This window comes from Cannabis sativa, chromosome 6 (assembly GCF_029168945.1).
Source record: "Cannabis sativa cultivar Pink pepper isolate KNU-18-1 chromosome 6, ASM2916894v1, whole genome shotgun sequence".
NCBI classification, from domain to species: domain Eukaryota; kingdom Viridiplantae; phylum Streptophyta; class Magnoliopsida; order Rosales; family Cannabaceae; genus Cannabis; species Cannabis sativa.
The window spans coordinates 43,443,066-43,457,568 of NC_083606.1; the positions used below are offsets into that span (position 1 = coordinate 43,443,066).

At 37.5% G+C, this 14,503-nt stretch overlaps 1 protein-coding gene across 2 annotated transcripts in view; it reads left to right on the forward strand.

The window, feature by feature from the left end:
- The first annotated feature begins 367 nt into the window (after positions 1 to 367).
- LOC115695832 (protein ENHANCED DOWNY MILDEW 2) overlaps positions 368 to 14,503 on the forward strand; it is a 30,274-nt gene continuing 16,138 nt past the window's right edge. For both annotated transcript variants that reach the window (XM_030622921.2, XM_030622920.2), the window contains exons 1-7: positions 368 to 527; positions 815 to 1,261; positions 1,352 to 1,448; positions 1,890 to 1,943; positions 2,056 to 2,198; positions 3,196 to 3,292; positions 3,394 to 3,492. In XM_030622921.2, the coding sequence (XP_030478781.1) occupies positions 852 to 1,261; positions 1,352 to 1,448; positions 1,890 to 1,943; positions 2,056 to 2,198; positions 3,196 to 3,292; positions 3,394 to 3,492 (900 nt within the window). In that variant the 5' untranslated portion in view covers positions 368 to 527; positions 815 to 851. The remainder of the gene's footprint in view (positions 528 to 814; positions 1,262 to 1,351; positions 1,449 to 1,889; positions 1,944 to 2,055; positions 2,199 to 3,195; positions 3,293 to 3,393; positions 3,493 to 14,503) is intronic.

A 14,503-nucleotide genomic window follows, 5' to 3' on the forward strand; every position in this document is an offset into this window, starting at 1 on the left:
AGATTCTATCGAGATAGAGAGAAAAATGAAAGAGAGAGTGAGAAGGTTGAAGATAGAATTAGGTTTTTTTTATTTTTTTTATTTTATTTTATTTTATTAATTGTTGGTTTTATTAATTTTTTTTTTTAAAATGATTTATTTAATTTTTTTAATAATTACTTAGGTGGACCAATAAAATGTACCTCATGTAAAATGTGAGATGAAAATGGATGGAAATGGCTAATAACTAACAAAATGGAGTTTTAAGGTTTTATCGCCAAAATTTGAGTTTTGGGAGTTAAATTCAAATAAAATAAAAGTATTAAGATTTTAACGCAATTAATCCTAGTTAATTTGTTTTTTAACCCATCAACAAATCACGGTAATTTAGTAAAAAAAAAATGGACTCCAATTCCATCGTGGGCTAAACAAGGAAGCGCTTCATCTTCATCCGTCCAAGCTATTGTTTCTTTCTCAAATTCACACAAAGACCCTAAATCCCTCCCTTTCGCGCGCGCCACTCTGGTTCTCCGGCGTCAAAAGCTAATGTTAGTCTCACTTTATGTTTCATTTGTTTGTATGTATTAGAAATATTTTCTTGAAGGTGGAAACGAAAGAATAATGATTCTTGTGAAGTATTTGCTTTTTTCAATTATTGTTATTATTAAAAATCACAATCCCTTTTAAATTTGTTGTTTGCTTCCAACCAAGATTATGATACTTTGAAATTTTTCTTGCTTTCGAAATTTAATCACTTATATTACCACAATTAAGAACAAATGGCATGACACAGATGGAGCTTTACTTATTTTTGTGTTTGAACTTCTCTTGACAGTGAAAGAGTTGGTTGGGTTAGAGTTAAGAGAAAGTAGATGGCATCGTCAGATGACGAGGATGAGGCTCTGCCACTATCTGTTGCAAATTACCATTTTGTTGATGACAAAGATGAACCTGTTTCATTTTCTGTTTTGCCAATTCAATGGAGGGAGAATGAGGAAATTGGTGGTGATAATCTACAAGTTTTCCTACATGGGACTGCTGATAATGGACTCCAGAAACTATATAAGCAAGTCATAGCATGGAAGTTCGATCTTTCCTATGTGAAGCCCGAGATATCTGTACTAACAAAGGATAATAGTTGGATCGTTCTTCAAAAGCCCAGAAAGAGTTTCGAGAAAGTCATTAAATCAATCTTGATAACAGTGAACTGTCTTCATTTTATAAGTAGAAATCCTGATACACCAGGGAAATCTTTGTGGGATCACATGTCTAAAGTTTTCAGGTGTTTCTTACACTTACGCACATAGTGACAATCATCCTTTTGTTTTATCTCGGTGCCATTGTTCACTGACATTTTTATTCATTATTACAGTTCATTTGAGGTTAGGCCTTCCAAGAATGATTTGGTGGATCAAAAATCTTTGATCATTGAAGCTATGGAAAAGAATGACATCTTAGCAAAGTCCAAGGTTTGTATAGTTTCCTTCCCACTCAGCACCCCCATGGTCATTTGGTAATCCTAAAAGAAGTTAGGATTTAATCTTATTCGTTTTACTTTCAGCATGCATGCGATAAATCCTGAAATTAATACTTTACTGAAAAGTAGAAGCATTATAACATAACATAATATTAGCTATGTTTTCAATGAATCGTTGGTTAGATGCTAAGTAGTAAAGGCCACACCATCTTTGAATTACTGAAAATCATCTCACGAGTCCCTTTTATTCCTTGTTACTCCTACACTTTAGTTTGTTATCTAATTTAATTTGCATGGCTACCTGTCAATTTGCTACATTTACTAGTTCTTTGTATGCAATGGTTTTAAGTTCTATTGTACTTCTATGTCTTACAACTAGAGCCTCAGTTTTTAACATACATCTTAACTGCAATTTAATTTGTCTGTTGCACAGTTTTTACTTGCATATCTTGATGAGAAGCCCAGAAAGAGGAAAGCACCTGATGAGGTCATATTGTCCCACTTATAACCTCCTTGATTTATGTTTTTTCTCTTTTCCTTTCCTATCTTATTTTTTTTTTTATCCACTTTTTGAAAGGGAAAATTAAAGTATTTTTCAGGAAAGGCAAGCAACAACAACTTCAAGTTTTATAGTTGATGAAACAGAGGAAACAGAATATGCAGAAGAGGATGATTCCAATGAAGATGATGAACTGTTTGATTCTGTCTGTACTTTTTGTGATAATGGTGGTGATATTTTGTGGTATGCTATTGCTGCTGAACATTTAATTTCTGATGCTACTCTATATACCATAGTTGTTAAATAGCGGTTTATTTATTAGTGTGGCTCCCTTCTATCACTCTTATTTTTTCCCGAGCTTTGTTGTATAATGCGTTTTTACGTCTAAACAAGTATTGAAATGATTAGATTATTGTATCTATCGTCACTATTAAAAGCCTTATAATTTTCTATGCTATTGTAAATTTATGTGTCATAATCAGTGGATACGTCTATGATGTATGAACATTTATGTCAATTCAATACTTATAAGTGAGTAGCTGTATGAAGGATTGAAGGGATAGTAAAATAGATTCTTCTGTGAAATAGGCATTAGTCTGAATCTATTTAGTACTAATGTATTTAACCTTTTCTTCTTCATTTTTCCCCTTAAAAAAGAATTAAGTTATAAAAGACCAAATCTCCTCCAAAGAAATTCAGAATAAATGGAAAACCTATAAAGAAGAGAAAACTCAGAAAAAGTGGTTGACCCTATATTAGAAAGCTCCTCATCCTACCATACACAAAAGCTACCTCAACGCTACAATTCTGCAATTCAACAAAAAAAGAAACTAACAGATGCATACTTCATCATCACCCTCTGTGTGTGGACATTATCACAAGAAATTTTAGAACCACTATGTGAAATTCTATTTTGCAAGTTTCGGCAGGAAATCTTAGTTTCTGTATAAAGAGGAGAAAGTAGATTGGTTTTAAGATCATATGTTGAGTTGACATTGTTGATTGCCTCAGGGATCAGTTTACTGCTTCTATTTCAATTTGTCTATTATAATTTGTGGAAGTTTGGTTGTGTACCACTGTGAAGATATACATTATTATTTTTATTATTTAGATACAATAGAATTTTAATATTCCACTTCAACTTTCCTCATTCATGATTGTTTTGTAGTTCTCTCAGCATTTGTTCTGAAACCCGGGTATTGAATTTTAAGATGTTGATGTTATTTGTGATTCACTGTAGTTGCGAAGGGAGCTGTTTAAGGTCGTTCCATGCAACTGTGGAGAGCGGTGAAGATTCTAATTGTGTTTCTCTTGGCTATACAGAGGATGAAGTAAATGTATGTTGTTGATTTGTACGAATTTTGCAACTTGATTCCATTTTTGTTGTTTATTATTGGAATAATCTTCGTTTATGTCCTTTATCATGTAAAACTTCCAGTTGATCCAGCAATATTTGTGCAAGAATTGCGAATATAAACAGCACCAGTGTTTTGTTTGTGGGAAATTAGGCTCCTCTGATAAATATTCAGGTGCTGAGGTATGAGTTTCATCCATTCTGCAACTAACTGATATGATTTAATATGTTTGTCTGTACTATCAATCATGATTATGGTTAAAGTTAATATGGAAAGTCTGAGAGTGTTAATACTAGCTAATATGGGCACTGAAAATTGGGAAATATATCATTTTGTTTGTATTGGAACCAGCTGAATACACTGTTGTTTATTAATGCAAGAAAGCAAAGTAATAGCTATATTTTTGTATGTCTGCTCACTTTCATTCATACGGTATAGATAATTATATAAACTAGGGCAGTAACTAACAATTAGGTATTTACTAAAAATAAAACACTAAATATAACAATTCTAAAATTTAGGAATATTTAGATTTAAATACATTTACCATTAATTACTATTATTTAAATTTAAACTAAGACTATAACTAAACTGCCAAGAATACAAGACTCCCCCTCAAGCTGGTTTGTAAATGTTAGATAAACCAGCTTATCGATATGAGATTCAAATAGCACTCTTGAGAATCCTTTAGATATCAGTCTTTTGTTCGTTTTGTTGGAACATATGGCATGCAAATTACTCCATTTTCCGGCTTCTCTTCGATAAAGCACCTATCAATCTCAACATGCTTTGTCCCATCATGTTGCATTGTGTTATTTGCCATGTTGATTGTAGCTTTGCTATCGCTGTAAAGTTTCACAGGACTCACAGGTGTAACTCTTAGCTTGTAATTTCTTTCATGAAAGAATTCACACTTCCCTTGTGCACTGACTTATACTCGAGTGACACTACTTCTGGATTGTTTTTCCTTCTCGTGTAACCAGGTTCTCTTCCTCAATTTTAAACCAACCTAACGTTTACCTTCTATCAACAACATATCTTGCCCAATCAACATCTGTATAGGTTTCGATTTCCAACTCTCCTCCTCTTTTGAATAGAAAATCATGCTCTAGACTCCCTTTTAAATACTTTAAGATCCTGTAAACTGCCTCGAGATGCTCTTCTGTTGGATCATGCACGAACTGACTTGACCTACTACTCAAACTGTAAAAATAATGTCAGGTCAAGTATGTGTCACTAATGTTCCTTTGTTAAACTCGGCCACCTCTATTCCAAGAAAAAGCCTCAGCTTATCAAGATCTTTCATTTCAAATTCAGCTTCCAACACTTCCTTTAACTTCTTAATTTTGTCAAGATCACTCCCTATGATTATTATATCATCTACGTACACGTTTACGATTATGGCTCCCCTTCCTTTAGATTGCTGATAAAACATTGAAAATAAAAATTCATGTAAAAAAAAATTATAAATCTCAAAAGTTTTTTAATTAAATGCATTTGTTGCATTTTAATTGGATACTAATCATAATATGTACTAGAATTTCTAATTGGAAAGATATGAGAACATATTTATATTTAGTATCCTATTATTTAATGAATAGTTTTTAAAACATTGAAGAGAATGATGAGGTTTTGATTGCTGGATTCAGAAGAAAGGGTCACGTTGTGGGAGATATTCCTGGAGTTAGGTTCAAGGTTTTGAAAGTGTCTGGAGAGTCTGTTGGCTATTTTGAAGGAGAAGGAGTAGCCCAGATCTTAAGCTATCATTCATGCTTTTCACCCTAAAATTGTTGCTGTTTATTTTAGTGTTATATGGTGAATTTTGAGTACAATTTTTTATATTTGGATGTTGGGTTGAATTCACTAGTAGTTATTGTCCCTTTTTTTTTTTGAAAAAGAGAAGGAGAGCACTTAGCAGGCCTCCCCTGATATTATTAAAGTCTCACTTGTGGCGGAGGAAAACCATACATAAAATGTATAACAATACAATGAGTTAGCACATTGAGTGACCAATCAAACAAAAGGAGAGAATTCTGGAGTTTTACATCAAACCACTCCAATTCCTGCTTAAATCTAGGAAGGAGAAAGCCTCAAAGTGTTTTGTTTTAAAGATCCATGTGGCTGTCCAAAATTTTATTCTCTCCCAAACAAAGTTTGCTGATTTCTCTTGTCCTTTGAAAATTCTGCTATTTCTCTCATTCCACACAGCCCATAATAGTGCTAACATTGTAGTCCTCCAAAGCTTTACTGTTCTTTTGCTTCCCACCGGTTTACTTAGTAGGGCGTGTGTCACCAAACAAGGCAAAACCCAGTCCAGACTAATTCTTTATAAAGTAATGACCAAATTTTTTGAGTGTATGTGCAATGAAGGAACAAATGCTCGATCGTTTCATTACTGGACTTGAAACAAATACATCATCTCGGAGATATGGCCATTTATGGTCTTCTCTTTTGTATTACCTCATGAACATTTGCTTTCCCTAGAGCCACCAACTATCCAAAAACTTTTACTTTTACCAGAACGCAACATTTCCATAGAGTTTTGGTCCAATCTAAGTCCCTCGATCCGTGACTTGAGGTGAACCAAAGGCAGATTTGCAAGAGAAAGAGCCTCCATATTCTGGCTTCCAACCCCTACTATCAATCGAGGAATGAGCTATGTTCACATGTTCCAAAAGCTGCACCAGCTCCATTAAACTTGGGACTTCCCTGTCTAACAGATTTCTTTTGAAGTTAAAGTCCCAATTAATCACCTTGAAGCCACCTTCTTCAACAATTGCCATGTCTTTAATGCACTTATTCTTTGATTTAGCCAAAATTGCTAATTCCGGATAGGACGTCAACAAAGAGTTCTGTCCAATCCACACATCTTCCCAAAACCGAATTTTCTCCCCATTCCCTACCTGAAATGAAACCAAACTCAAATATTCACCATGTAGGCTTGCAATTCCTTTCCAAGGTCCTCGAGAGGACATCCTTTCACTTGTTTTAGTATCCCAAAAGTTGTCTGACATTCCGTATCGACTTTTTATAACTCTATACCACGTGTCTGTTTCCAAAGGGAATCTCCATAGCCATTTCATCAACAGACTCTTATTTCGCAAGTCTAGACACCCAATTCCCAGACCCCCTTCTTTTCTTGGTCTACACACTTCCTCCCAAGCAACCATAAAAAGTTTATCATCATCTTCTCAAGTGTTTGGATTACCGCCTTTGGTGCTTTGAATAAGGAGAGGAAATATGTGGGAAGCGAGGAAAGAACTGATTGGATTATTGTCAATCTCCCCCCTAGAGAAGAAAGAGCATTTCCATCCATCCATCCTCTTAGCACATTTTTCCAAGATTGGTCTCCAAAATTCAATTCTATTCGGGGATCCCCCCAATGGCATTCTGAGGTATTTCATTGGCCACTTTCCTATCTCACAGCCAATAGAAGCAGCGCACCTCGAAATCACAGTCTCATCCATGCAAATACCTAAGAGTTGGCTCTTTCTCATGTTAACTCTCAAGCCTGATATCGCTTAGAAAGCATTCACCGCCAAGGCCATATTTTTCAATGACGTCTCATCGTTTACAAAGAGTGCCGTGTCATCTGCGAACTGTAGGTGGCTAACTTGGACCTTCTCCTTACCGACCAAGAAACCAGATAACTTCCCAGACTCTATTGCTTTCACCATTCTTCCTAATACATCTGCCACCAGAGTAAAAAGGAACGGCGAAAGGGGATCACCTTGCCTAAGCCCCCTAGATCCCAGTATCTTACCTCTCTATTTTCCATTAACGAATATGGAAAAAGAAGTTGACGAGATGCATCCCCTAATCCATTTCCTCCACACTTCTCCGAATCCTTTGCATTCCAGTACTAGATCGAGAAAGTCCCACTCAACTCTATCGTATGCCTTTTCGAAATCTATTTTGAATACCATTCCCTCTTTGCTTCTACTTCTATATTCTTCCACCGCTTCATTGGCAATCAAAACTGAGTCCAGTATTTGTCTTCCCACTACAAAAGCCGTTTGAGTCTTTGAAATTGTATCTTCCATCACACCTCGAAGTCTAGATGCCAAGACTTTGGCAATTATCCTATAGACACTTGTGATCAGGCTGATTGGTCTATAGTCTTTAACCTTACAACTGTCAATCTTCTTGGGGATCAAGCATAAGAAGGGTTCATTTATGCTGTCTGGGATTCTTCCTTCATCTTCAAATTCTTTGAAGACTTCCAGTAGGTCATCTTTCATTAGATCCCAGTTATTTTGGAAGACTGCTAGACTATAACCATCGGGTCCGGTGCTTTATTACCTTCACAGTCAAAAACAACTCTTCTTATTTCTTCCTCGTCAAATGGTCGCTCTAATTCTCCAGCTGATTCATCAGGTATTTGTCCCCAAGCAATTCCTACCACATCTAGCTCCTCTCTTCTTTCGGAGGTGTAGAGTTTGGTATAAAAACCAATCAATTCTTCGACTATTTCCTCTTCTTTGTCAATCACGGATCCGTCTTCTTTCTCAATTTTGGATATTGTGTTTCTGGCCTTCCTTGCATTCAACAAATTGTGGAAAAATCTGGTATTTGCATCTCCCTCCTTAGCCCATTTGCATTTAGACTTCAGCCACACATTCCTTTCTTCTTCAAATGCTAACCTTTGCCATTCCTTCTTGATCTCCCTTCTCTCTTTGTTCAGAGTTTCATTCCAATCATTGCTTCCTTCTATTTTATCTAGGTCTTCTAACCTTCTTTCTAGAGCAAGTTTCCTCATGCGGTTATCTCCAAACGTAGCTTTGCTCCACACCTTTATCTTCTCTTGAATCTTCTTTAATGTACTCATGATTTTGGTTCCCGGCCAACCTGACATCGATGTCTCTTTCCACCATTGTTCGAAGAGCTTGGAAAAAGACTTGTGTTCCATCCATTGGTTGTCAAATCTAAAGGGGCAGGGGCCCCACTTTGGTGGGTCTGAGTCAAGTAATATCGGGCTGTGATCTGAAACTACTCTGACTGCCATTTCCTGTCTAACATATGGAAAGGCGATGTTCCACTTGTTAGTAAACAAGAATTTGTCTAATCTGCTACATATCGGTTTTTCTCGAAAGTTTGACCACGTAAATCTTCCATTGTTAAGTTTAGGGTCAATCAATCTCAGTTCATTCACTAATTCATCAAAAATCTTCATACTTCTCATACATGAGTTGCTGTTCAACTTTTCTTGTACTCTTCTAACTACGTTGAAATCACCCCCTATGCACCAGGACTCCCCACAAAGCGAATTAAGGCCAGCCAACTCATCCCAGAATTTAGATCTTGCTTTATATGAACAAGGCCCGTAAACACCCGAGAACCACCAAGGTTCTTTTTCTTCTGCCTGAATTAGCACTGATATAGAGTATTCTCCTATCATTGGGTCCAACACTGTGATACTTCTAGTGTGCCATATCAACAATGTACCCCCCGACCTCCCAATAGATGGGAGTAGAATCCATGTTTTAAATCTAGGTCTCCACATACTTCCCACAGAACTTCTATCTACCACTTCCTTTTTGACTTCTTGTATTATTGCAATATCCGAATTGAGTTTACATAAAGTTGCCTTAATAGCCCTCCTTTTCTCCTTATCTCCACTGCCCCTTATGTTCCATGTAAGTATCTTCATTTTACATGTTTTTCCAGCCCTGATTTTTTATTATCTTTTCCATAATTGATGTTAAAGTCCAAATTTCTCAATTCCCTGCATTTTCTTCTTGTTTTTTTTTTTGAAAAAAGGGAGGAGGGACCACTCACTAAGATTGGCCCCCACCCTTGAGATAAATAACAACCCTCGCTTATGGCGTGGACCACTCTTGTTGTAGCTTCTTTGGACTCTTTTACTGGCACTATTTCCTATTTGGGATTATTTTCATCCCCAAATCAGCCATGGACTCCACCATCTTTGACCATGAAACGAAAGTATTCTCCATGCTAAGTTGCTCTTCACCAGGTGTCTTCCCAATTCCTCCACTCACCAGATTATCCTTCTCACTCCATAATTCTTTAATGTTGCCCAAAATGTCTTCATACTTTTCATTGATCTCTTTTAGATTGTCCTCACAATCTGTATCCGAAGCTTCACTTTCTGAGAAGTATTCTCCGATTGCTTCCTCTCTTGGGTCTTCATCATCTTCCAATATTTCCATTATGTTGATAGTAGCTTCCTCCCCAACCAAGGTTGTTGATTTTCTTTTCCTTGTATACACTCTTAGTTGTTTTTCATTCTCATTAGCCTCTGTTGACTACACTTCTTCATTATTATGCAGAACTGACTTCCGTGTTTCTTGTCTTTGATCTTCAAAATCTGCCCAGAAGCTAATTATAGCCGCTTTGAATTCTGTCCTCTTCTTTGGTCGAATCCTCCTCAGAGTTCCGTTGAAAAAATCATGTATCACTTGTTCTGGTTTTTTCTTATTGCATACTGCCAACTTATTTTTTCACCTTTCAGATTTATCTTTATTCTCCAGGCTTTTATTCCATCTAAATCCATCGACGAGAGTGTCCACCATTTTTTCTTTTAGAATTGCAGGGGGTGCCTCCTTTTGGCCCAAAATAAGAGTAAATGGGCCATTTTGGTAATACCATAGTCCACTAAGCTGAATAGCTTTTACACCTATTATCTCACTATTTTTAGAGATATTATTACTCTGCCCAAAAGACTTACGACCCATTTCCTTATTATTTTCAACAAAGGCTCGGCCCATCACACCCATTCTCAATTTATTTCCATATATTGAGTCATAAGAGAGACACGTGTTCCAAAAGATGGGATTCTGGATTTCTATTTACACGTGGCTCATTTAAATTTCTCAATAAACGATTAAAAACCTGTGGAAGAGGAATCGACTCTCTCGTTCCTTGTTCTTTTATGGGGACTCTCAATCGGCACCAGCTCTAAATTCCTAGGTTGGCTATCAATCTTGAAAACTGCACTCCCATAATTATTTATTAATTCCTTCTTTCTCTGCTGTACCGACGCCTGGCCGCTTCCCGACCGTCCCTCTTCCACCTGGATCTCCGGTGTCGACTGCAGCAAGGAACCCAACGACACTCGTCGCCGCCTATTACCTCTGCCTCATTCTCAGACAACACAATTGTCGCCCGAAGCCCTTTAGTCGTCTCGACTCCTCCTCCTTTTACCATATACGACGCCTCTTCCGTCTTCATCATCATTTGTGCTTTATCTTTATTATAAAACACAGAATCTTGGTGCTAAATAGTATTGAAAAAATCACTAAATCTATATCCCCAGTCGTTCAGTTTGAATAATTTCAGTGATATTTCCAAGCCTTCATTTTGAAAAGAGATGAGAGTTGGTACGAAGCCATGCTCATCCCCTTCCAATTTGTCTTAGATGATGCAAGAAGCTCTTTTCTGCAGTATCCTTCTTGTAGAATATAGTGATTCAAATTGTGTATCGATTTCATAGAATAATACATATTTATATACAAAGCTAGGAGACTAAATATCTACTAAATATCTAATTCTTTTACAGCTAATATACATCTAATATCTAACATTCCCCCTCAAGCTGGAGCATAGATGTTAATCATGCCCAGCTTGTTTCAAAGATAATCAACTCGCACCCCATTCAAAGCTTTTGCAAAAATATCTCCTAGTTCTCCGGTCTTCACATATCCTGTGGAGATCAGACCTTGTTGAATTTTCTCACGAACAAAATGACAATCAATCTCAATGTGCTTAGTTCGCTCGTGGAATACGGGATTTGAGGCAATATGAAGAGCAGCTTGATTATCACACCATAATTTTGCTGGAATAGAAGTCTTAAACCCGAATTCAGTCAAAAGCTGATAAATCCATATTACCTCACACACAGACTGGGCCATAGCTCTATATTCTGATTCAAAGATCGGATCTAGATACAACATTTTGTTTCTTACTCTTCCAAGAGACCAGATTGCCCCCAACAAATACACAATATCCTGAAGTGGATCGTCTATCTACCTTGGAGCCTGCCCAATCTGCATCAGAAAAACACTCAATCTGGGTATGTCCATGATCCTTGTAAACTATACCTCGTCCTGGTGCTCCTTTCAAGTAACATAAAATTTGCTCTAATGCTGCCCAATGATGAATTGTTGGAGAAGACATGAACTGACTGATAACACTAACCGGGAATGCAATATCTGAACGAGTCACAGTTAAATAATTCAACTTTCCAACTAACCTGCGATATTTCTCAGGATCTTCAAATGGTTTCCCATCACGTGTAAGATGCACAGCTGGATTCATTGGAGCATTACAAGGTTTTGCTCCCAATTTTTCTGTCTCAGTTAGCAAATCAAGTAAATACTTTCTTTGAGACAGAAAAATACCTTGTTTACTTCGAGTAACTTCAATCCCCAAGAAATACTTGAGCTCCCCTAAATCTTTCGTGTTAAACTGGGTGTGAATGAAAGACTTAAGGGATGAGATGCCTTCAGTATCATTTCCAGTAATAACGATGTCATCAACATACACCACTAACAAAATGATACCAACAGTTGATCTTTTATAAAACACAGAATGATCTCACTTACTTTTCAACAAACCAAACTTCTCAACAGCGTGACTAAATTTACCAAACCAAGCACGAGGGCTTTGTTTCAATCCATATAAAGATTTGCGAAGATGACAAACTCGCCCTAACTCCCCCTGAGCAACAAACCCAGGAGGTTGCTCCATATATACTTCTTCCTCAAGATCTCCATGAAGAAAAGCATTTTTAATATCAAGCTAATGCAAAGGCCAATGATAAGTAGCTGCCATGGCAATGAACAGTCGAACAGATGTGAGTTTAGCAACAGGAGAAAAAGTAACACAATAGTCCACTCCATAGGTTTGAGCATAACCCTTGGCAACAAGATGGGCCTTTAAGCGAGCAACTGTGCCGTCTGGATTGAATTTAACCGTGAACACCCATTTACACCCGATGGCCTGTTTTCCGGAAGGTAAATCAACCAAGACCCAAGTACCATTTGCAACCAAAGCATTCATCTCTTCTATCATTGCAGCAAGCCAACCAGGATGAGACATCGCTTCTCGAACAGTTTTAGGAATAGTGATAGAATCAAGAGAAGCAATAAAAGAACAAGAAGAAGAGGAGAGATGATTATAAGACACAAAAGAAGTAATAGGAAAAGTACATTGGCGTTTACCTTTACATAGTGCAATGGGAAGATCATCTGAGATTTCCGGATCTGATGACGAAGATGCAGGTGCAGGACATGAAACAGGAGGTGGAGGGGGGCGCCTGGTGTACACTATAGGAGGCCGAGGGAGTGGTGGAGGTGGTGGAGGTGGTAGAGGTGGTGGAGGTGGTGGAGGTGTAGACATTGTGGGGGTGACGACCGAGGCAGGTGAAGGAACAAGAGACTCGCCAGAACATGTATCAGGCGCATAGGATGTGACAGAATAAACCAACAAATCATCATCCTCCCCCTGACTAGTAGAAGTAGTGGAAGATGAAAAATAAGGTGTATTTTCTACAAAGGTAATATCAATGGAATCAAGATATTTGTTGAGATCAGGACAATAACACCTATACCCTTTCTGAAGACGAGAATAACCAAGAAAGACACACTTTAGTGCTTTAGGGTCTAATTTGGTGACAGATGGACGGACATCGCGAGCAAAACAAACACTGCCAAATACTCGCGGAGCAACTGGAAACAATGACTTATTAGGAAAAAGAATTTTAAATGGAATTTCACCATTAAGAACAGAGGATGGCATGCGATTAATAAGAAAGCATGTCGTGGAAACTGCATCGGCCCAAAAAGGTTTAGGAACTTTCATTTGAAACAAGAGAGCACGTGCAGTTTCAAGAAGATGTCTGTTTTTACGTTCTGCAACACCATTTTGAGGTGCCGTATCAACACAAGAAGTTTCATGAAGCATGCCATTAGAGGTCATATAAGATTGAAATTGAGCAGACGTGTACTCTTTGGCATTATCACTTTTCAAAGTACGAATAGATACATTAAATTGAGTTTGAATCTCAGCACAAAAAGCACAAAATATAGAAAACAACTCAGAACGATTTTTCATTAATATAACCAAGTTACACGAGAATAATCATCCACAAAAGTAACAAAATACCTGAATCCAGGTTGAGACAAAATAGGAGAAGGACCTCAACATCAGAATGAACTAACTCAAACGGAACACTAGCACGTTTATGGACACGAGGACTCAAACTAACACGATGATGTTTGGCAAACTGACATGACTCACAATCTAACGAAGATAAACTACTATATTGGGGACACAGTTTCTTGAGCAAAGGAAGGGATGGATGACCTAAACGACAATGAGCCTCAAAAGCAGAAGCAACACTCGAACAAGCAATAGAAGTTGGCGGAAGTGGGTCAAGAACATACAAGCCACTAGATTCATGTCCTTTACCAATAATCTTCTTCGTCATAAGATCCTGAAACAAACAATGATCAGGAAAGAATGAGATGCAACAATGTAAATTACGAGTGAGTTGACTAACAGAAAGCAAATTAAAGGACAAATCAGGTAAATGTAAGACTGATAACAAAGATAGCATAGGTGTAGGAACAATAGTGCCAGATCCAATAACAGAAGCTGTTGACCCATCAGCTAAGGTGACAACAGAAGTGGGACTGTGAGACTGAAAAGTGGAAAAGAGACGGGAATTACCTGTCATATGATCTGTGGCACCAGAATCAATGACCCATTTTGAGGATTTGGAAAGAAGGCATGCATTAGAGTTACCTGAATCAGCAATCGCAGTGACAAAAGAAGATGAAGACTTAAGTGTTTCCTGATACCTTGAGAACTTGGCAAATTCATCAGCAGAAATAAGGACCGATTTGTCAGATGCATCACTAGTGCTGGCAATATTGGCAGAGTGTTGTTGTCGATTCTTAAACTGTAACTTCCTACACTCAAACTTGGTGTGGCCTGGTTTCTTACAATAATTGCTCCCAGAATTTGGTGTGCGGTTATCAGGTCCTTGTGAATTACCTCCTTTAAATCCACTTGGAGTATAGTTTCTTTCCGGTGTAGAATTATTACGACTCACCAAGGCGCTATTAAGAGGAGTTGAAGAGGTAGTCTCTGTGCGAAGAACACGAGTAAACACATCTTGTAAAGAGGAGACATCAGAACCAGAGAGAACTTGTGACTTTGCAGAGTCAA